Genomic DNA, 23231 nt, shown 5'->3' with positions numbered 1-23231 from the left:
CAGGTCTCTATCTTCAGCTGAAGAAAATAATGTGGGCTTTCAGGGACCTGTATTAATTTCAGCTTGCTTAACTTGTGCTTAATTGTAGCTGTGAAGCAGCCATAATCAACATTCTCATGGAAGGAACTACTAGTTCAATATGTATAATGGAGAAGTGCCAGTCTTTCCGTGTTTAAGATAGCGACCAGCTGTAATGAAGAGTTGCCCTGTCTGCTGACATATTTTATAAAATATGTTGCTTATTTTATGCCTTGAACCTAAATCGTGAGTCCAAAGAAATTTCCTTGGTTGAAAACAAATTTCTGTGACAAAACTTAGGAAATCTGAGTATTTGACAGATGTGATCTTATTAGACTATAACAATATCTCTTAGTGTTTTAGGAATTACATAAGTTCAAACTTCAAAACGTGTGTATGGGTTTTTGTTCAGCTTTTTCACCATAAAATATATTTTTATCTTTTTCTATTTTTACCTATTTTAAACAGCTTTTCTTTCCCACTATCTTCTTCATTAATAATGTTACATTAAAATTGCACCTCCATTTAAATCAAGAAACTGTAGCAAGCATTTGTTGCAGCAGCTTCCATTTACTTTGCATAGCATGCTATTTTATAACAAGCAGAAATACTCTTGACAAGGTAGGAAGGGCAGAAAAATAACACTTTAAAAACTATCATCACTAGGGGATAGAATGTTATGGATTTTTCTATGGAAAAGGCTTATGGATTTTTAAAAGAAACAGTCATCTTAATTTTTATTTGTACATATAGAAAACATTAATTAATGTTAAAAAGTATCTTATAAAAATTTTAACAGAAATTCATGAGGGAAAGCTAATAATATGTTGCTCCATCTTTTTCCTTATACAAGGTTAATGTAACCAAAACACATGATCATTTGAGATCAGATTTTCAAGTCTCATAAATTATCAGGATTCATCTAGTGGCTTTGAAAAACTTGTCTGAAAAATTGATACCTGTATAAAAGCACTTACTGTCATAGTTCTTATACCTAAGAAAACTTACTACATGTGAAAATGTGAGTTGCAATATCAAATACACATGCCTAAACATAGGAATTATTTTTAGAGGTACTGAATCTTTGATGCTAACGAGTTCTAATCACCTGTAAAATTTACATAGAAGCATCTACATAGCACATAGATGAATTCACCTTTATATTCCTTCTTTAAAAATAATATTACAGTACTTTAAAACTTACTATGATATTTTACAATTAAAAAATACAGCTATTCAATTTTTATTACCTCTGTCACTGAGATTTTCAGTTGACTTCTCCCAGTTAGGGAAGGACTGCAATGAAGAAGGAATAGCTGTGATCATGTGAGAAAAAAATATCACAACAGCAGCATCTTGTTCAAAGGATTTCTATCCCAAACAAGTGTTATCTTGTTACCTGACAATGTGACTACAAGAATGGAGGTATTTCAGGATGTTAGAAAACATGAGCTGGGAAAAAAGGAAATGAAGTACAATTCCCCTGGTCCAAACATGTGTTTGTTTCCTTCTTGATGACCTACTTCACAGATGGCTTTGTATTTTATATGGTTGCTGTTTATGATCTCAACTAAACTAATTCATAATCAAATTCAAATCCTTTTGCAAAGGCTTTGAACCAGATTTAAAACTCACGGTCACAACAAGTCAAATGGGAAATGTGTTCAGGAATTTGTAGGCTTTGTTACTCAGAACTCTCATGTGGCTGGTTTACAGTAAAGTGAATGAGGAGACTCTAAACTAGAGTGTTTCCTTTATTCTCATGCTTTCTCTGAAGCAGTTAACTGGAAAGCAGAGTTCTTGCGACCAGACAGTCTAGGTTGTAACAGAGGTAGGGAACACTGGAGACCTGGAAGGAGTGACACTGATTCCTGGGTCACAGCAGGAGCATAGTGAGACTACTGCTCAGAAAAGAGTTGCCCAATGTGAAATCTGTACCTGGAGATGTGCTCATGGTAGCCAAGACAATCAAAAATAATTAGTCACTAGACAAGTTCACTGGAACTGAGCAGCATATGAGATTCAGCACCTGGATCTCATCAAAGCAAAGCAATGTCTGCCTAGAGGACAGAGGCAGGTGGAGTTACTGGCAGAACATTTCTCTGTTCCTGTTTTCAGAGAAGCTGTGACCCTCTTCTCCCATATACTCACCTTTCCCATTACCTATTCCTCTCCTTTTTCTTTCCATGCTCTAAATATCCATGCAAATTAGCAGATTACAGTTTCCAAAAAATATATAAATTCTGCTCAGCAGTAATAACAATATTCCTCCAGATTGTTTTTGTATTATCCCAAAAGCAGGGTTTAAATTCTTACTATGGAGGTGGCTGTGGTTGAAATAAGTCTCCCAGTGCAATAACAACAGACTGGAAATCCCAAGGCTGGGGGACAAACACATTTCGGTAATTTTGGTCTGTGTGTTTGGAAATGTATCATCAGTAGAGTCAAACTCCTGACCCCAAACGGCAGTAGTGCCATTCAGTAGCCCACCTTAATACTGTGTGGCTTTGCTTTAATATTAAACTACAGCATAGCTGGCACTGTTCTATCCTGACATTTACTGTTTTATTAACGGACAATGATGTGTTTCAAGGGTCACACTTCCAATGCAATACAATGTTTTTGTTGGAAAAAGTAGTTAAAAATTGTATTTTTCTCACTGTAACCAGTTCAAGGAGACTTGCAGCATTTTCCTTTTCCTCTTCTGTTCTTGGTTCTTTCACATTCATCTCTTCCAGCTCATTTTCATGCTTTAAAATGTTGTCCATATATTCCTGGTGGAACAATGAAAAAGAGCAAGAAAGAGGCAGATGTTTTCTTTGCAGAGGTAGACTTAAGGGACCCATGTACAGAGAAAAGAATTTGTGGAAGTAATTAGAGAACCATCAGATGGCTTGGACTGGAAGGGACCTTGAAGATCATCTAACTCCTTCCACTATAGCAGGTTGCTCAGGGCCCCATCCAGCCTGGCCTTGAACACTTCCAGGAATGGGGCATCAACAACTTATCTGGGAAACCTGTGCCAGTGTCTCACCACCTTCACAGTAAAGAATTTCTTCCTAATATTTAATCTAAATCTATATTATCTATATTATTAAGATAAGCTTAATGAATAAAAGGTGTTCTAACAAATATTGTTTGTGATCCGTATCTCCCTACTGTTTGATGTCTGTAGCAGTTTGAAAGCTCCCAAAAATTCCAATTTCCAAGTCCCCCCACAATTTGCCTCAAATGTGAGAGAGGTTTCAGACAGGCACAACTCAGCATGGGGGAATTACATGAAAGTTTATTACTAACAGAATAAAAACTATAGAAACTAAAAAGCAAATAAATACACAGTATTAATACAATTTCTACCACCCCATGGGCCCTCCCACATCAGTTCAGAAGAAAAACCTTCAGGGCGATATCTAAAGTCTCTCTCTCATTGGGGTACCAGGGAAAGGGGCTTTTTCACCTCTACCAGCTGCTCGGACTCTACCGAGGTCTCCTCCTGAGCTGCAAGGGACACTTGTTTCCTCAGGTCTGCATCACGAGCTACAGAGAGTCAGCTTTTGAGTCCTTTCTCCCCGTTTTGTGAAGGTTCCTCCCAGGGAGTAAGATTGCAGGGACTTCTCCACTTCAGGTCCACTCTTCCTCCCCAGGTTGCAGGATTTTCCAGGTTTTTGGCTCAGTCTTATACCCCAAATAGTTTTCACCAAAGTCCTTACCCAGAAAAAGCCTGCTTGGTTTGGCTTCTCTCTATCTCAGCTGAAGCATCAGCTTGACTTGCCACATAGCAAGGGGGGGCATTCCCCCGCATTCCTCGTCCTTCGGTTTTTGGCTGCCCTCATCCAAACCTACGCAGGGCACCTCCGAGCCCCTTGGCCCGTCTCTGTTCACCCCCTCCCCCGCCACTGATACCCAATTTGTCTATTTATCTGTTCTCCATTACTTACTGGATTATGTGATTATGTGACTAATACATCTGTTCTATAACAAGCAGCAGTCACAAGTATTGAGGCCATGTTGCTGAGAACACAGCTGCACTGGGCAGGGCACGTCTCCAGGATGAAGGACCACCACCTCCCTAAGATCCTGCTTTATGGTGAACTTGCCACCGGCTGCTGCAAGAGAGGAGCCCCGAAGAGAAGATACAAGGACTCCCTGAAACAACATCTCAGCCTCGGCCATATTGATCACCATAACTGGTCTACTCTGGCCTCCAATCGGGAGCTCTGGAGACACACCATCTATAACGCTGCTGATGCTTTTGAGAAAGCACGCAGGATCACTCTCGAGGAGAAAAGACAATGCAGAAAGAACCATGCCTTGCAGAATTTACCATCTAAGGAGTCCTTCTGCTGTGCCTTTTGCAACCGGACCTGCCTATCTTGTATTGGCCTTTTTAGCCACCAGCGCACTTGTAACAAACGTGGGTAGAGCCCTCCCCAAATCTTCATTCGAGAAGCCTAGCCATGAATTACTTACTGGAAGAATGAATAAATGTGATTGTAGTACCTTGAGGGAAAGATGCAGCTTTTCTCTTAGTTCATCACTGAGTGGCTTATACTGGAATAGCTGACGGATTACCAGTTTATTAGGACATTTACGCACAGGTACTGGTAAGCACGACCGCTCTGCAGATCCAATGCAGAGACCCTTCCAAATACATGTTCTGACTGAGGGATCTGTGATCTTCCTCTGGACATAGAGAAGAACAAGCAAAAAGAGCAAGAAGTTACTAATATTACCGACTAAATGCAGACATCAGCAATGTGTGTCTCAGCTGAAAAGCATACGTTCTCCTTACAGAATTAAGAATCTAGATAATTAAGCTGGTAGATTCCTGGGAACAATTTATCTAACCTCTTCATCTGGCAAGATAAACTCCCCTTATAATTGCTATATCCCCTCACTGAGTGTAAAAGAAGCCCAAGGGGACTACACATTCCCTGACACAGTCTACCCCTTGCTTTGTCTGCTTAATAAACTGAACTTAACATTCCCATTGTTTAGAGTTCCTTCTCCCCACAGAGACAAACATCTATTGCTTTAACAGGAAAAGGCAGTTTTGAAACAATCATACCTCAAGAGGAGAAGATGCTTCCTCAGTCCCTGACTGAAATTTTGGTGGAACAATATTCTCTGGTTCTGACTGAAGATCTGGAGGAACAATATTCTCTGGTTCTGACTGAAGATTTGGAGGAACAATATTCTCTGGTTCTGACTGAAAATTTGGAGAAACAATACTCTCTGATTCTGACTGAAGATCTGGAGGAACAATACTCTCTGGTTCTGACTGAAGATTTGGAGGAACAATACTCTCTGGTTCTTTCTTCATTACCCAGAGGGAGGCGTCAGTCATAGGGTGGAGGACAGTAATACTTAAAACACCTGGTTCAAAGACACATTTTACTAAGAATCAGTTCAAATTAAAAAATTATGGACAAGTGTCTCTGACCTACAGAAAAAAACACTTACCTAAGTTTAAAAAAATCTTATTATCAATTGATAAAACTCCATGTATCCATGGCAACAGATAATATCAGATCACTGAGTTGATTATAGAATAGTTGGACAAGTTCAAATTACTCAGACCATGCTTAACAATAAACTGTCTATGCTACTTGCTTTGATTCTTGGGTAACAGCTCAGTTGTATACTGTGTGGAGTATCCCAAACAAGGAAGAGCAGACCACTGACCCGTGTTTACTGAATATTAATCTCAGAAGCCATACAACATATTTAGAACATGAAAAATTCTTCACTGTATTTTATACTTCACAATCTGATCACTGGAAGCATTCCATTAGAGATGATCTGTTTCTACTGTTTGGATAAATTTTAATGTTTGTCAAAATATTTTTTCCACCCCAACTGAAAAACTAATTAACTGATATTATCTACCCCATAGGTGGTCATCAAAATAGATATCACCACTGAGGTACTTTGTCACAATGACAGAAAATTCTGAAGCCTTGTTGTCAAGGCAAATAGAGCCAGCATTGTGAAAAGTGAAGTATGAAGTCTGGAAAATCAGATGTGCTATTATTACAAATGACTGCTGGTGGTAAGCAAGTTTTCTTGATTGGGATTTTCACTGGGTATGTATGTTCTCCATCTTTGTGATCTTTTTACCTGCTTTGTCTTCCTGGCTCCCCCAGTGCCCCTTCTTTTTCCCTTTTCCCATAGCAAAATTATTTCATTCAGTTTCTACAGTGGGGAACCGGTCATTATTGTGAATACAAGTAGATTTAAAAATGTGCAACACCTGATAAGAGTAGTACGTGGGAAAACTGTTTCCTATGCTTATAACATAAATCTTTGTCAAAATGTCCTAGTATTTTACAGCTTGAGGTAAGCTACCCTTATCATCCCCTCCATATCCAGGGCAACCATACATGCCTGTCTTTTAAAGATTATATTTTTTTGTTAGCATCTACCTGTTCTGCCACAGTGTATTTTATAGAAACACAGTATCTCCAACTAACTTTACAATGATAACCAACCATTTCAGGATGTAACTTCTTTCACTGCTACTACAAGGTGGTTGGGACCACATACTACTGGTATCCTCTATTTCAGTCATGTTTTTTCAGCTTCTTAACATGTATCCTTTCCAACAGACAGGCTAAGGGTCAACATCAGGCTGTCATTGTCTTCACTGCAATATCATTAATGAAGACTGTGATACATTCAATTTTTTTTTATGGTAAGTACAGGAAATATCCATTTTGGTAATTTTGTTTGTGTGACTGAGAGTGGATAGAGATATACCATTTGTTTTTTCACTTTTCTCTTAACAGTGTCCTTCAGTTAATTCTCTGCTTCTCAGAGTTCTCCCACAAACTCCTCCTTTCCCATGCTTTGCTGCCAGACACTTGTCTGCATGGGTAAAAACATTTCCTGTCCAAATAAAGTGTTTTGAAACTTTGGACTCCACCTTTGCATTTCTTTCTATTAGTAGTCTGTCAGAAATGAAAAGTTTTCTACCTGGATGTTCTTGTACAGGATCCTGCAAGATTGCAGTGGCAGGATCACTACAGGCCTCAACCAGATATGCGTGTACATCCCGGCTCCGCAGGAGCTCAGTTCCAGAACCATCCTCATAGACAGTGAAAAACCTGTACAGCCAGACACATACATGGAACTGTATCAAGAAAATGGAGCTCCAACATGATGACATCAAATGTGCAAGAACAGAGCACTGAACAAAGGAGGAACAAATCTATAAACCCTGCACAAATACTGCGTAGTAAAGAAAAAAGGTGATGAGCATACCTGGGGGCATGCTCATCATAAGTGATGGGTTTGTCAACTTCTTGGAATACTGCTGCTGAACTTCTGTCCTCCTTGTCATCAGAGCAAGTGCTGGGAACACACACATTTGTGCTGCCATCAGCCATGACCTGTAGTAGAAATGATATAAAATTACTTGAGCTACAAGATACTTTTAAAACAGTAACTGGCTGCTGAACTTTAATATGATCTAGCCAGTGAAAGGGACGGAAAAAACTTATTTCATGTTGAGCAACCTGAAACACATAGGAAGAAGAAATGAAGAGGAAAACTGAAAAGACAGTGAAAAAAGAAAAACATTTCTAGAAAGACATGCTGTATCATAAATACTAATAGCACATGCTGATAATTAATAAATGCCCAAGGACTGTTACACAAAAATAGTCACTCAAGACACTGGTCAAGCCAAGTAACTGTATAGTCAAGACAGCCACTGATGTACTCCTCCCTGTGAGGTATACGTGTATCTATGCATATACACCAACACACACACAGAGATGCAGATACATAAAAGCAGGCAGGACGTCCTATTATATATGTACACAATGAGAAGCTTAGATTTGTGAGTTGTTACAACATCACATAAACACTTATCCAATGAAAATGAGGTCTTGAAATTAAAACAGTGGGATGAAGTAAATAAGACACTCTACTAATGGAAAACCAATGCAAACTGTTTTTGCTACAGTTGTTCTTCATGTATGCATCTTCTCATATTGAATTAATCTCATCTTTCTTACTAGAATCCATATCCTCTGAGATCACTGCTCCTAAAATACGTTCAGCTGTCCCACAGCCTCCTCAGCCTCCCTCTTTTGTTCCCTAAGTATCAGTTGAGAAAAAGCAGGATGTGCTGATGCCAATGCCAAGCAATTTCTTTGAACTGTAATGATTTTCTAGGAATTGGTATCTTTGAAATTTCTATCCTTCTAGTTTATTAGTTAAAAATTTGTAAGGGAGAGATTGACACATGACATAGATTTCTATAAGCAGTGTTTCTTCAGCCAAGTTAAAACCTATTCTAATACACATGTCCAGAGGAACCTTAGTGTTATTTCGCAGGAATCTGGGAAAATGGTAATGATTATAGTTACAACACAGAAAAGATATTATAAGGATGTCACATTTAGAATATTTCATTAGAATCTTAATGAGAAAACAGTATGCAGCTCACAGACACTTACATGATGATTCTAGGACTCACAACTAAGTACTAACGTAGTGCAAAAGTATGCCTTTAGTGTGAAAGGATCACAGCAAAATAGCATGACTTTAAAGACTGGATCATTCCTTTTAACTACAGTTGCCTTACCAAGGCTGGTTAGAGTGTTTCTATAGACCTTCTGAAGAGCAAATATCCTCTCTCATTTTTAATCCTCACTTGCAGAGCTGATTTTTTGATATAATACAAGTCACACTAATTAAGGTAACTACAAGTGAGGTAAACTGTAAACCATGCGTTTTATTTCAGTCTCTCCAAAAAGGGGGAAATATCAAATAAAGCAAATCCATCATTTAGTCGAGAACATATCAGAGACCTGATTCAAGAGGTCTTCCCTTCTGGCTAGCTAGGCTACTTTAAATATTACAAAGATACAATCTGATTTTGAGAGAAGTTTATAAGACAAAATTAGTTAAAATGCAGAAATTTGTTTTCTTCCATGTATTTTACCTTGAAAGTATTTCCTTCAGGATCCACCATCTCACAAATAGTGCTGGAAGTGTGTTTCATAATGTACCTCCCTGCTTGTTTCTCCTCGTTCTTGCTGATGAAATCATAAACTTCATGGGTATAAATTGCTGAGCAATCTTCATCAATGAAAAGAGAGCCTGTCTTGATCGGTAAAACCTATGACAGCAAAAAGGAAGAGGTTCAGCTAAAAGATGAAAACTTTAGTTTAGAGGTACCATGAAAATGAATAATAGACACAAATCAAGAGGAGAGCTTTCAGACCTTTAATACTGAATCATCCAATTTAGAGGAACTAAAGGGACAGAAAGAAAGAAGATGAGGTCTGGGAGGTAGACTGACCTTAGTCTCTGTAATATTTAACTTCAGGAAATTTAAGACTGTGATTTAAATATACTACACAGTTGTGAGTAAATATTTAAATATTGGCAGAGGATGAAAGGGATAGAGTCATAGGATTTGTGAAGTCTATAAAGAAGGGAGTTAAAATAGCCAAGGTGAGAGCTGCTAATGGCAGAGAACTTGGAACACAAAACTAAAATTTCACTGTCACAAACTAAAAATAATTCCCACCTGATACGTTCCCTGTGGCTTTGCTAGAATAGATGTCCCATCTCCAAAGATGGTACAACAGGTACCATCCTCACAATTTGTTATAACAGTAGCAAACTCAGGATTCTCTACTCGCACACACTTCACCTTCTTTGGGGTGGTTTTTGAGGGTTCATCTAAGAATTAATACAGAACAATGATACAGGAGCACATGAATCACGGAAATGTCTTAAGATTCAATTTGCTTTTTCTCTCATAGTGCTAGATCCTTATCTCCTCAGTACAAGACTCTCATAAAGTTCATGGCATCCTTTATCACATAATTTTACGTGATTTTATAAATTTTACATAATTTATGTAAACAACACACAACACAATTCTGGACAGTGCACTCAATACAGGAAAATTCAACAGCAAAAAATTTTTGTAGCCATCTGTGACTGGCCAGAAAAGTACACTCTAAAGTATCAAGTATGTTACTAATGATAATGATCTGGACACTTGTAACATACAAGTTGGATCACTGAAATTCTTTGTGCCTGTAATACAAGCTCAAAGACGTGAAGAAATTCCTATTAAATCTTGGAAAACAAATCAAACAGGTATGTTAATCTGGTCATTGCCTTCCCATTGAAGAGACAGATCAGTTCAAAGTTGTTTTGATTTTTAAAATCCCACAGGGAGACGATGTTCCTGAACATTATCTGTTAACTCAATAACGCTCTTTTCCCACAGAACCAGAACTTCCCACTGTGTTTGAACAGTACAGACACAGTAAAAGTACACTTCATGTTAATTAAGGAGGACAGGACTCGTCTAGCAAGTGAACGAAACATATGAAATACAACACCAGCCAGAATAAACACAGATGACCATTAGCCCCACTTATTTCAGGGAAATATAAGTTTTACTTTTCTAGGCATGGCATTTTCCACAGCCATATTCAGATATTCAGTATCTCCAAGGCTGGCGAGTCCATGGCTTCCATGGAAAATATAAGGATGCCCTGGTCGTTATGACTTAACTTCTTCAGTTAAGACTCAAATCATCTTGCTTGCTAATATTAGGGCAGATGGAGAGAGGGCAATGGACAACTAGAACTGTGGTCTCATGATAAAGGGGGACCATGTAATTATATATATGAAAAGAAGGAAATTTGCTTGCTTGCAACAGTACAATTTTTGCACTGAATAGGAGACAAACTAAGCCTGGACTGTACTAGTGGCTGTGTTATTTAGGCTATAGGTATAAGGTATAAGCTGCCTTTAGTATGTATTTTGACAATTTTCTGCTTCACAAGACATAGCAGAGGTAAGTGCTCCCCATTTGATTTTACCTGTTTCCTCACCACCATCTGGTACAAAACGGCATTCACATTTTTTATAAAAAGTTGTGATCCTGGTACCATCAGCATGATCTACTACTCTGCTACCATCCAGCTTCTCAACAATTATCACTTCATCATCTCGTACAGTCATAACCTGAAAGAACGAAGAAACATTCATTTATATTAGCACTGTGATACTTGTAACAGCAACAACAATAAAAGGCATCAGGCACTGAAACTCTGAAGAAGCTAGACTACTGCAACTTCATCTGTTTCAGAGACTGAGGAATCACATTTTCTTCAAAATCTATAACTTTGCCTTTGAACAGAGTAATAAATATAACAAATAATAATTTGTTTTCAAATCGTACAACTTATATGATGGCAGCCCCGTGTCTTGGCTTAGTAGACAGTGCTATAATAACACAAAAGCAGTTATACCGTCTCATCAGCTGGGTCTGTTGCCTGATACATGAAGAGCGGCTTCAGATCCATTCTCTTTCCACCCTCAGTGCCCACTTGAATGCCTAATGGAGTTGTTGTTATCCAGGTTCCTGCCTTAGGTTCCTCAGAATTAACCAGATCCTGAACAGTATTTTCAAACAACTCATCCTTGGTTGGGTGTGACATGTTTTTGCCACTGTGTTTTCCTGCAGAAATAAAAAATTCTTGTATCAGACTTGGTATTCTCTAAGGCAAAAGATAAAATCATTGTGAGGATTGGTTTTGACAGAATTGAAAGAAGAACTATTTAACAGGTTAGAAAAAAATTACAACTCCTGTTACTTAGAGGCACACTCCTGAACTAACCTTATTTAATGTTTCCTTAAGAACATAGAAAAAGTAAAAAGCATGCCAATGAAATCTGATTATGACAAGACTTTGGAAGGCACTATCAATGCAAAAGAAAATCTGAATGAATTACAGAAAAAAAAAAGGAGCCAAAGTTGTCCCATGAGCTTGAAGATTAAAGTGATAGGAATTTGATATGGCTTATTAGAATGAAATCTAATGTGAAGAATAATAAAAATTATTTCTGTTTCAGCTAAGCTTGTAACAGTAGAAGAAAAGAAAGACCTGGAGGCATCATCCATGCAGAATGATTACAAGTTATCAGCGTGAAAATATAGTGACCAAAAAGGCCAACACAATTCTATGGTGCATCAGAAGAAAAGGGATGGAAATTCCATTATGAAAGGGAATTGGAGAGATCTTATTAAGAATGTTATAGAGAATTCAGGTCTCTCATATGCAGGAAAAGAAGTTTAAACTAAGTGTAGGTAAAAGACAACAGCATAGTTCAGAGAGCAGTCTAGAAGATTTACAGTATATATCTAGCAAAAAACCCACCCAAAATACAAAAAGAGATGAAACTATTCACTACAAATTTGTCATGAATAAGAAGTGGAGAGGAAAGGTGGGGAAGGTGGAAAAGTGATAAATAAAGGATAAGGAAGAAAGTATATACACTCATTCCACATACTGAGAATACATATTAGAAGATGGTTTGTCAGAATTGTTCTCAAACATCTTTGCAGTTACCCTAAGGAATATCCTAAGAACAAGGACTGGACTTGACTCAAAAAGTCTCTTTTTGAGACCCTTTTCTTTTTGGCAGCAATTTTTATTCAGAAACTTTCAATAAATTACAAGTTAATATGACAGGTCATAATTGTACTGTGTACTAAGCAGCACTGACAGATATCTCAAACTACACTCTGAGGTATGAAGTAAACATTTATTTGGCTCTTTCTCAGTCAAAGAAAATAAGGTAAGAGTGGCTATATTGCCACCAACCACAAGTCCATAGAACCAGTTGATAATGACCAATCGTAGGTGCCTTGGAATACACAGAATCACAGAATATGCCGAGTTGAAAGGGACCCACAAGGATCATCAAGTCCAACTCAGCCCTGCACAGGAAAAATACAGTATCCTCTGTGAGTGAAGCATTACTTAATATGAAGACTAAAAATTGCATAACACAAAAGTAGGGTTTTAACACTATTGTAGTTACAAGGATTTCTCTTAAAAGATTTCGTGTTCAATCACTGATACCAATGTATCAGAGTGTATTTACTTATTGGAGTCCTAGCATGATGGAAGAAAAAGAAATCTGGAGTTAGATAGAAATGATTTGCTATGAAGGTAACATAACAGTGTGCAGAAGCTGAGTACAGATAAAATTGCATTTTCATACTGGCAGAATTTTCAGACTAAAGAAATGTGCCCTTTAACTATCATCAGCCCTGCTAACTTACATCCATCCAAAACCCAAAAAATATTACCTTTCTTAATCCTGGTCTCATGTAAAAGCTCTGATTCTGGTAATGGTTGTATGTTATCTGGAATTGTAGATGGTGGTAGGACAGGACCAGAGTCGGGACTCCTACTCACTGTGCCATCAGCAAACAGAATCTACAGAAATCAAGGACATACTAAAGGTTAAAATCAATTCAAACATCACTAGAAAATCTTAAAGAATGTGTCACAAATGCAATAGTCACTAGAATGCTGTGGGTGATGGAGGGGAAAAAAGTGAAAGCTCTCAGAATGAATACAAGAAATAAAGCAGCTATCTTAAAAAGCATGAATAAAATAGACTTTTTCAGTTGGAAGGGACCTTAAATGATCATCCAGTCCAGCTGCCTGACCCCTTCAGGGCTGACCAAGTTAAAGCATGTTGTTAAGGGCACTGACCTTAAGGGCCTCTTAAACACTGACAGGCTTGTGACATTCACCTCCCCTCTAGGAAGCCTGTTCCACTGTCTGACCACCCTCTCGGGTAAAGAAATGCTTCCTAATGCCCAGTTCAAACCTTCCCTGGATCAGCTTTGAGCCACTGCCATATGTCCTATCAACAGATCCCAGGGAGAAAGGATCATCACCTCCCTCTCCACTTACCCTGTCAGGGAGCTGCAGAGAGCGACAAGGTTGATCCTCAGCCTCGGTCTCTCCAAAGCAGACAAGCCCAGAGCCATCAGCTGCTCCTCACAGGACACACCTGCCAGCCCTTCCACCAGCTTTGTTGTGCTCCTCTGGGAGCATTCAAGGACCTTCACACCCCTCTGGGTCTCAGAACTGCACCCAGCAGTCCGTGTGAGGCCACACCAATGCTGAGCACAATGGGATGTTCCTCTCCCTCTCACTGGCTCATGATGCTGTGTTTGATGCTCCCCAGGATGTGGTTTGCCCTCTGGGCTGCCCGGGCACACACTGCTGACTCACACTGAGCTGCTGCCCACCAACATCCCCAGGGCCTGCTCTGCGGGGTACTCTCCAGCCACTCCTCTCCTCATTTACACCTGTGCCTGGTGTTACTTGTCCCACTTGTAGGATCCAAAATTTGGACTTGTTAAATTTCATCACATTAGTCATTGCCCAAAGGAGTGCTAATTGCTGCAGTTCACATATGCAATTAATGTGGACTCTATTTAGCAACAAACAGGTGTAAAAATAAACAGTAAAGATTATTCTTTGACTAAATAGTCAAAGGTTAATGACTTTTTTTTTGGTAGCAGTGATAATGCATCTGTATTGACATATTGATCTGCACTAAGGCATTCCACATGCCTAGGACTAATGTTAATTTTTTAGCCATCAAGATAGCTAACAAAAGGAAGTCTTGGTTATTTATCTACTTATAGCTGTTTTCTGAGACATATTGTCCGTTACACTCAACCCTTGACATGCATGTTCTCTGTGTGTCAGATAAAGCCACCCTAACCATCCCTGAATTAATTTATAAATACAGTACAATGTAGACAATAAATGGACAACATATAGAAACAACTCTTGAGATTATTACTGGAAGGAATTAACCATTCCTTCTTTTTTCAATGCTTATCATAAATAATATATTCTTGATGACTCACAGACATTAAGTTAATATTAAGAAGGAAGTACTCATAATCTGTTTATACAGAGACTACTCTAAAATCATGCTAGGCACATAAGATCTACATTTTTCTATCAGGAGATAGTATGTTGAGAATATATAGACATACAGGAGCTAGCTTCTTTGCATACTTCTGAAATGGTTATGTTTCTCAGAAATCCTGGCTGACTGATGTAGCATATAACGTAATGGTAACAAATGGAACAAATGGTAAGTAACTTATACTTGGAGTTGTGGTCTTGTGGTGGGGAGAAAAAAAAGTGTTTTTCCCCCTGGAGTTAAAAAAAAATGGTAACCCCTGAGGGGGTGGAGTCGAAGGGCTGAGAGGGGTGAGAGGAGACCCCCTTGTGTGTATTGGAAAGAGATCCAACTACAACTGCTGCATTGAGGAGGAGAGACTGCTGCCCTGAAGGTGGAAAGGATCTTTCCTTCTTCCCTCCTGGACTTTTATTGGAGGGAGATTTGATCCAATGTAAATACTGATTTATCATAGGAGAGATAGTTAAGATTATGTATATGATGTATTATAATATTTATTTGTGTAGTGATTGTAATATAATTCCCTTCCCCCCATATTGAGTCTTGTGTTGTGTCTGGAAAACCCATCTCACACTGGGGTGAGATGTGGGAGGGGGGCTTGAACTCGGGAATTGGATTTTGGGGGTCTCAAACCACCACAGGTCTACTTAGACAGAAAAAAAATCCAAGAAATAAGGAATTATTTTGATACTTTCTGAATCAAAATAGATGACTCTTCATCTGTTTGCTAACTACATGTAGTGTCTTAGACTTTGAAAAAAAAGTGGCTTGTAGATTAATTACAGTATTTGTAAAGATGGTATCTAGCCTATAGCACCTAAAATGTACCAGAATTCTAGGCAACCTAAATATATGTAAACAAAGCAGGTACTTCGATATATAGGAACATAAAGTCTTTTTTTCCTGAAAATTTAGGATACCTAAAGGTGTCTGCAGGACTGAAGAACAGTTCAGGTCTTTTCTGGATCCCACATGACTGTTTAGACTGAAAAAATACATGGATATTTTCATATTGCCAAAAAACCCAAACTAATCCACACTTTGGATACTTAAGTCCAGGAATATAGTTCTCAAAACCCTATTCAGCAATTTCCTAATTCCAAAGTTGCCTAAAATCTTCATATGCCTAAAATTTTCATATTTAAACCTCCCTATGTGCCTTAAGTTCTGACACTGACCAAAGCAAAGAGCATTTTAGTCTTGATGTGGCTGCATAACTCAGTAGTTACTTCATTCCTTCATCTAAAAACTGGACACTTCTCTATTTCAGTAGATGAGCACACATTTAAGGGTAATCACACACACAAGCTGCTTACAATGAATTCTACTAAATATACCTGGGTAGATCCATCCATCAGGTACTTTACGACAGTTCCTTGACTAGTGATGACTCTTGACACCTCTTGTTCTATTTGCCTTGCCACAGGTGGATAAAGCTGAGAGTTCTTTACCTTTTGGGGATAACTCTGTCTAACCAGAATTTCCAGAGTAGGCTGCTTGGCCTTTTTTCTTTCAGTGTCTTTGTGCTCTATTTCACCTTCTGAAACCTCATGCTCCTTCTCTCCACTTTCCATAACCTCTTCCTCCTTTGCTTCATCTGCTTTGGCCTCGCTTTCCTTAACCTCTTCCTCCTTTGCTTCATCTGCTTTGGCCTTGTTTTCCTTAACCTCTTCCTCCTTTGCTTCATCTGTTTTGGCCTCACTTTCCTTTACCACCTCTTTCTCTGCTTCAGCGGTAGTGGCTTCATCTTTCAAATCTGAAAACAAACTTTGCATTACTTAATACTGCATAGTACACATTCAAACAGGGCTAAACAGCCAGCATCATGGTGTCTACAGAAGGTATGCAATTCCAGGTGAGTAAGACTAACCCTCCTTGGCTTACTTGGTCATCCATAGAGTAAGAGACAGACTCCAAATTCAGAGAAAAATTCAAAACAGTCACCTACTCAGAAATTCTACATCCTCCTGTGAAGGTGGCTGTCTTTCCAAATGAAAACAAGGGAAATATGAAGATGGATTTATTATGGATGCTGAACTTTTGGAAGACTCACATTAGGTGAGAGGAATTTCTTAACTGCCATAAAGGTGAAAAAAAGTTACTGAGTTTCACCAAGTTTGAATTTGTATAGAAACCTAAGTTATATATTTTGTCTACTTGAACAAGTTAGTTTTTTAGCTTAAATTGTGGCAGAGTGTTGAATATACCAATAGGTATAATTATGGTAATTGTGTCAAGAGACTAAATGCATGTGTTTGTAATTCCTCTGTTCACCTCAATTATTCAGCATTTCATCTTATGCTCCTTGCCAAACTATGTATATTTGAAAACCCTCTATATGTTCTTTACTTCATACCAGATTAGTCAGAGCACATTTTCTGGGTTGTACAAATTTTTTGTACAGAGGTATTAAATCACATCTGTATGTGGCTGTATTTAAAACTGACTAGATGACAAAAAAAATCACATTTGTCTGCTTCAAAACCTAATGGCATGACTGAAAACACCCAAGATTTACTAGAGTTTACAGCATGCAAAAATTAACCTCATGCTGATTTTCAAAAACGGTAGAAAACAGAAGTATTGCAGAAGGACATGTTAGGCACAGACACCTCTAAGTATTTATATACCACATCAGTCTGCTAAAGGAAATTCAGTAAGGGCAGAAAGGCTTATTATGAGTGTCTCCTGTCTATGTACTGGATGGCCTAAATCAAAGGACTTCTGTGAAATAATTCCTGTTTGAAACTGATTGTATCTTTTAGAAAGGCAACAAAAAACCTGATCGTAAAATATCCAGTAGCAGAGAGTCAATCATAGCCTGTGTTAGTTTTGTTAATCATTCTTACCATTAATAAATGAGTATATCTTAAATCTAGTATAAAGCACTACTTTTCAGTTTCAAGCCCCTGAAAACTGTAATACTTTTATATGCCGTGTTTACAAGCTATCACCAAAATTCTCTTTCCTTGTACTTCCAGGCTGGCACCAGTTACCCCTTTGACCTTTTCTTTGGTCACTAAATTGAGTTCTCTGGTGAAATGAGCTCACTATAAGATACATCTTCTGATGCTTTAATCATTTTTGTCACTCTTCCCCAAAATATTAAAATTTTGTCTTGTGAACTTAAGTATATACACTCCAAAGGAGGTGCAGATACAGATAACGTAACTATCTTCCTGTTATTACTCGAGATTCCTCAATATATATGCATTTATTAACTGCATTAGATAATTTTTCTTTAGTATTCTATTCTACATGCATATTCAACTGATTATCCAACATGACTCGCAAGGGCATTTTAGGGTTACTGCTTCCCTGTCCTTAATCTTTTATGTCCAACAACTTGTGATGCTAGATTTTATATTTGTTTGAAAAAACCCCACACTATTTATGTTGCAAATACTATTAAAACAGACATTATGACAGACTTAGCATGTTAAAAAAATCATAGTTACATCTAAATCCGCTAATGAAGAAATAAATAGTTTTAACTTCTTTTAAATTCCTTACTTTGCAGTGGCTCAGAAAACTAACCTTCAAAGCTTTCACCAAGGAAACTTAATACAAGTCCATTGGGACAGGAGACATTCAAACTCGGAAAAGCAAGAACATCTGATATCTCTTGTATTTGGGGAGCTGGTTCTTCCATTTCTATCTACAGAATGAAACATGAATTAGTTTTATTCCATATTTTAAAAGAGTAAAGAAAAAAATTAGACCACAGATTTCAGTTGTAACAATACATTGTTTAAAAAATGTGCTGTCTACCACTTATTTAACATTTTGAGTGTTTTTAGACTCTGAAGTGGAAACATTTGATTATGCTCTCTTCTTTCATTCACCTTGAAGAATAACTCTTCCTAAGTTTATTCATTTTACTGAGTCATTTTGCTATCTTATGCATAGCATCAAGATGGGATGACAATAAACAGATAATGTGAAGCAGAAGAGTGTGAAATAATTACTGAAGTTGCATATCACCTATTTTACCCATAATCATTAAAAGGGCACAAAAGGTTAGCAGAGCTGTATTTCCAATCTGCTGCAAATACAGCACTGACTCAAGAAGGGGACAGGAAGGAAGGTTTGACAGTCAAAATGTGTAGCTCTCTTTGCACTGCTCTGCAGTGGAAACTCTTCTGATGACTAGAAAAGATGAGGTTGACCTAAGGAATGTCTGAAGGCCCTGGAACATTTATGAAAAAATACAACAGATTCTTAAATGTCATCCCCTCAAAAACCTATTTGACAATGGACTACACTATGCCAGCAGTCATAAGATGAAAACAGTTTTGGATTGCAGACAGAGGTAACAGAGAGAATTTGTCCTGGTATTACCCCATATACTTGCTTTTTAGGAACATAATTTTAGGGGGGAAAAGGCAGATATTTTTCCACATGTTTTTCAGCATAAAGAATGTCATACATTTGTGATTACTTTACATAATATTACTAGGTAATAAAGCCTACTCTCGATACCCTAAGACTGTAGTCACAGGATCATGAGGTAGAAGTCACAGAACAGGACACAAGTAACCCTCAGTTGTCATCTGCTTCTTGTTTTAATGGTAAAAAACCCAGAGAATTTCTAATGTAACCTGTTTAAAAAATTTCCAGGGTTGGAGGTTTCCTGGTAAACTGCTCCAGTACTTTACCTTGATTAACCTTACTGACATTTTTGTCCTGGTTAATTTGAATAAATATTAGAGAAAACTAGTTTACTTCTGATTATTTCTGCTGATTATATGGGCTAGCATAAGAGATGATGGTGTCCTTTTAGCTCTTTACAGAAGAAGGCTATTCTGTCTCTCAACTCTAGATCAAACAAACCCAAACCAAGTCTTTTAAGCTTTTCCCACCAGTCAAGTTTTCTAGACCTCTAATCCTCATGCTTTCCTTAAAACTCTCAGTGTGGCCTGTATTTTTCTTGCAGTGTAGTATCCCTAACTGGACACATTACTTCAACTGAGACCTTACCACACCTGAGTGGAAAATAACTTCACATATTTAGCAGGCTATACTCCCCTTTATTCACCTCAATGTGGTCTTTGCCTTTCTCACAGGAAGATGGCATTGTTGACTTATGCATAGCCTGTGATCCATGGCAACTCTCAGACCTTTCTCTATAGAACTGTGCAGTGGGTTTCTGTGACTGGGTTTTAGTAGCGGGGACGGGGGGAGGGTACAGGGGAGGCTTCTGTCAGAAGCTGCTAGAAGCTTCCCTGTCCAGTGGAACCAATGCCAGCTAGCTCCAGGATGGAATTCTTGCTGCTGGCCAAGGCCAAGTCAATCAGGAGTGATACTAATGCCTCCGTGATAACATATCTAAGAACAGAAGGTTGTGGTGCAGAAAGAATTCCAGCCAGGGAAGAGCGGAGTGAGAACATGGTAACAACAATGTAGACACCAAGGTCAGTGCAGAAGGAGGGGCAGGAGGTGCTCCAGGCAGGGGAGCTGAGGCCCTGCAGCCCGTGGTGCAGACCATGGTGGAGCAGCTGTGCCCCTGCAGCCCATGGAGGAACATCAGGGTGCAGAGACCCACCTGCAGCCCCTGGAGGAGCCCGTGCTGGAGCAGGGGGATGCATGAAGGAGGTTGTGACACCGTGGGAGGCCCAAGATGGAGCAGGGTCCTGCCAGAGACTTGCAGCCCATGGAGAGGGAAGCCCACGCTGGAGCAGGTTTTTCCCGGGTAGGACTTGTGGCCCTGTGGGGGACCCATGCCGGTACAGCTCATCTGTGAAGGACTGCACCCCATGGAGGAGTGACCCACAGGACAGCAGTTTGGGAAGAACTATTGCCCATGGGATGGACTCGCCGGAGAGGTGCATCAAGGACTGTCTCCCATGGGAGGGACCCCACAGGAGCATGGGAAGGACTCCTCTCTTTGAGCAGTGGCAGAAACAACAGCTGACTGTAACCCCCATTTCCCGTCCACCTGCACTGCTGGGGGGGAGGAGGGAGAACATGGAAGGAAGGAGGGGTGGAGGGAAGGTGTTTTTAAGATTGTTTTATTTCTCACTCTTTGGCTCTTATCTTGTTAGTAACAAATTTAAATAATATCCCCACTTTGAGTCTGTTTTGCCCATCAAGGTAATCAGTAACTGACTTCTCCCAGCTGTAATCTCAACTCATGAATCCTTAGCTGGTTTTTCTTTTTTTTCTGTCCTCTGTTCAGTTGCAGAGAGAGAGTAAGAGAGTGGCTTTAGTGGGTACCTGGTATCTGGCCACGGTTAACCCACTACAAACTGACAGAACTGTTATCCATTCTGCAGATACATGTTCATTATTTATATGTAATTGTAGAACCTACCACTTTGATTCTTATTGAATTGCATTCCATTTTACAGACTGTGTCCATGTGAATTTATCAAGTCCGTTTTGGATTCTAATCCTGTTCTCCAAAATACTTGCAGACTCACAGACAGGTGCTGTACGCACTAGTATGGGAACTCTTTATCCAAAGTAATTCTAAACCAAATAGTTAAAAGCCTTTTGGCTTAGAAGTCCTCCTGACTGATTTTTAACGATAGGACTATTTGTTTCTATAGGTTTCATTTCTGCCACACAATTACTGTATGTTATACTGAGTGCTGGCAACTCCTTATATCACTTCCCATGCTCATGCTCTTTAAATAACTAGCTAGACTTTTGAAATTAGGTAAGAAGCACTTTTTGTGGATATGCCCAGAATCCATGTTGAAACAAGAGGCACAGCATTACTCCATCCACTAGATATTAGATACTATTTCACAACAGAAATTCAGAATCTGCTTTTAAAATGTCATTCATCCTTTCCAAAACCTGCACTGTGACAGAAGTACTTCACTTACAGGCAAAAGTAACTTCCTCAAATTGCTGGTCCCTGGCTTGTTATTGGCTGCTAAGACCAAATTACAGAGCAAGGTTTTGAAAAACTGTCTCCACTAATTTACTGTTTGGTTAGACTTTCCAGCACAGGTTTTGGAAAGCACAGAAAAATTCTGCTTGTTTAAACTAAAAATTCAGCAGTTCTTGTGAGTGAGATATTAATAACCATTGAATGGTTTGGGTGGAAAGGACCTTAAAGACCATCACATTCCAACCTCCCTATCATGGACAGGGACACCTTTCACTAGACCAAGTTGCTCAAAGCCCCATCCGACCTCGCCTTAAACACTTCCAGGGATGGGGCATCAACAACTTCTCTAGGTAATCTGTTCCAGTGCCTCACCAGCTCTCTCAATCTGTCTTTGCAGGAGAGGTGCTCCAGTCTTCTGATCATCTGCAGTGTAAGAGCTGTAACTGTAAAGCCAAAATTGACAAAAGTACGTGGACCATGGAAGACAGACTGCTTCACACCATGCAGTCATAAAGGCTAGCTTCATTAACAGCTGCCAATATGTACCATCTGAGAACAACTGAAAGAGTAAAAGATATCCTTAGAAGCACCACAAACTGTTAGGAATTTGTAACGGCACAGCTCAAAGCCCTCTGAGAAGAATATATGCTTCTTTTACATAAGGTCATGTATTTGAATTTTTGTTTGTTTCTTTTCATTGGATAATTCTCTCACCTCTACTTCTTCTTGCTGTACCAGGTCATCAGATGATGAAGGGTCTATTTTGCTACGGTTTGCTTTCGTAGAAGGCTGAGATTTTCCTGACTTTTGTTTGTTGGACTTATCTTTTTTTCCCAAAGCTGGTGTAATGGGAGCCACTTCTGTCGGAATTATGGTCGGAATATGAACAGAAGGGATGTCCAGAATTCTTGCTAAGATATCACCGTTTTCATCATCTAAGGAAGGGAAAAGCAATTTTTTTAATGCAATTAACTTTCATAAATGTAGATGGCCACATTTTATTTTTAAAAAAGATTTTGTACACTAAATTTTACCTTAGAAATAATAACCTCAGTGGGGGAGTTTATTATTTCAGATAGAGAGACTGAATATATAAAACTGTTTAGAAAATCTTTCCACTGACTGACAATTTATTAGCCTAAAAGACATCTTGAAACTATTGTTTCTCACAAGTTGTCACTTGGTCATCACCTCAAAAATAAAAAAATGCAAGTTTAAAAATACCCTTTTACATCCAGAATACTTAGATGGAAACATTCTGAGTCTAGTATCTAGTAACTGATGGCTGTTGTTATGCTTTATCATGGGCTGATCCGGCACTGACTCCAGCAACCTTGCACTACATACATCTATTTTGCTATAATTATTCAGAAAGATTCTGATGATCTAGACTTAGTAAGACTCTTGCAATTCTTAAAGGCCAAGCCATTGTTAGAACAGCCTGCTAACCACATTAACAAGAAGTAATCATGTTGCCTTTCAAAATAGTTTCTTGAAAATAAAATTAATATAAAGTTAGATTTTCAGTAAAACATTTTTGTTTCAACTAACTGACACTTTTCTTTAACCAGCCTTCATGTTCGCT

The 23231-nt window shown here is 38.7% G+C and overlaps 1 protein-coding gene across 9 annotated transcripts in view; it reads right to left on the bottom strand.

Moving 5' to 3' along the window:
- Window positions 1–23231, bottom strand: part of SPAG17 (sperm associated antigen 17) — a 95421-nt gene that overhangs the window by 11626 nt on the left and 60564 nt on the right. For 6 of the 9 annotated variants that reach the window (XM_051778622.1, XM_051778618.1, XM_051778621.1 and 3 more), the window contains 14 exons: window positions 22361–22581; window positions 18343–18463; window positions 16143–16561; window positions 13157–13286; window positions 11310–11518; window positions 10878–11022; window positions 9563–9717; window positions 8972–9148; window positions 7282–7409; window positions 6994–7124; window positions 5087–5394; window positions 4519–4701; window positions 2679–2792; window positions 1269–1314 (listed from right to left, as the gene is read on the bottom strand). In XM_051778622.1, coding sequence (XP_051634582.1) covers window positions 1269–1314; window positions 2679–2792; window positions 4519–4701; window positions 5087–5394; window positions 6994–7124; window positions 7282–7409; window positions 8972–9148; window positions 9563–9717; window positions 10878–11022; window positions 11310–11518; window positions 13157–13286; window positions 16143–16561; window positions 18343–18463; window positions 22361–22581 — 2487 coding nt within the window. The remainder of the gene's footprint in view (window positions 1–1268; window positions 1315–2678; window positions 2793–4518; window positions 4702–5086; window positions 5395–6993; window positions 7125–7281; window positions 7410–8971; window positions 9149–9562; window positions 9718–10877; window positions 11023–11309; window positions 11519–13156; window positions 13287–16142; window positions 16562–18342; window positions 18464–22360; window positions 22582–23231) is intronic. The other 3 variants (XM_051778623.1, XM_051778624.1, XM_051778627.1) reach the window with 3 other exon arrangements.

Source organism: Manacus candei, unplaced genomic scaffold, assembly GCF_025592945.1.
Source record: "Manacus candei isolate 608988 ecotype Guabito, Panama unplaced genomic scaffold, ASM2559294v1 h1tg000014l, whole genome shotgun sequence".
Lineage (NCBI taxonomy): Eukaryota > Metazoa > Chordata > Aves > Passeriformes > Pipridae > Manacus > Manacus candei.
Note: the sequence above shows the minus strand (reverse complement) of the source record. Positions and strands in the feature narration are given on the sequence as shown.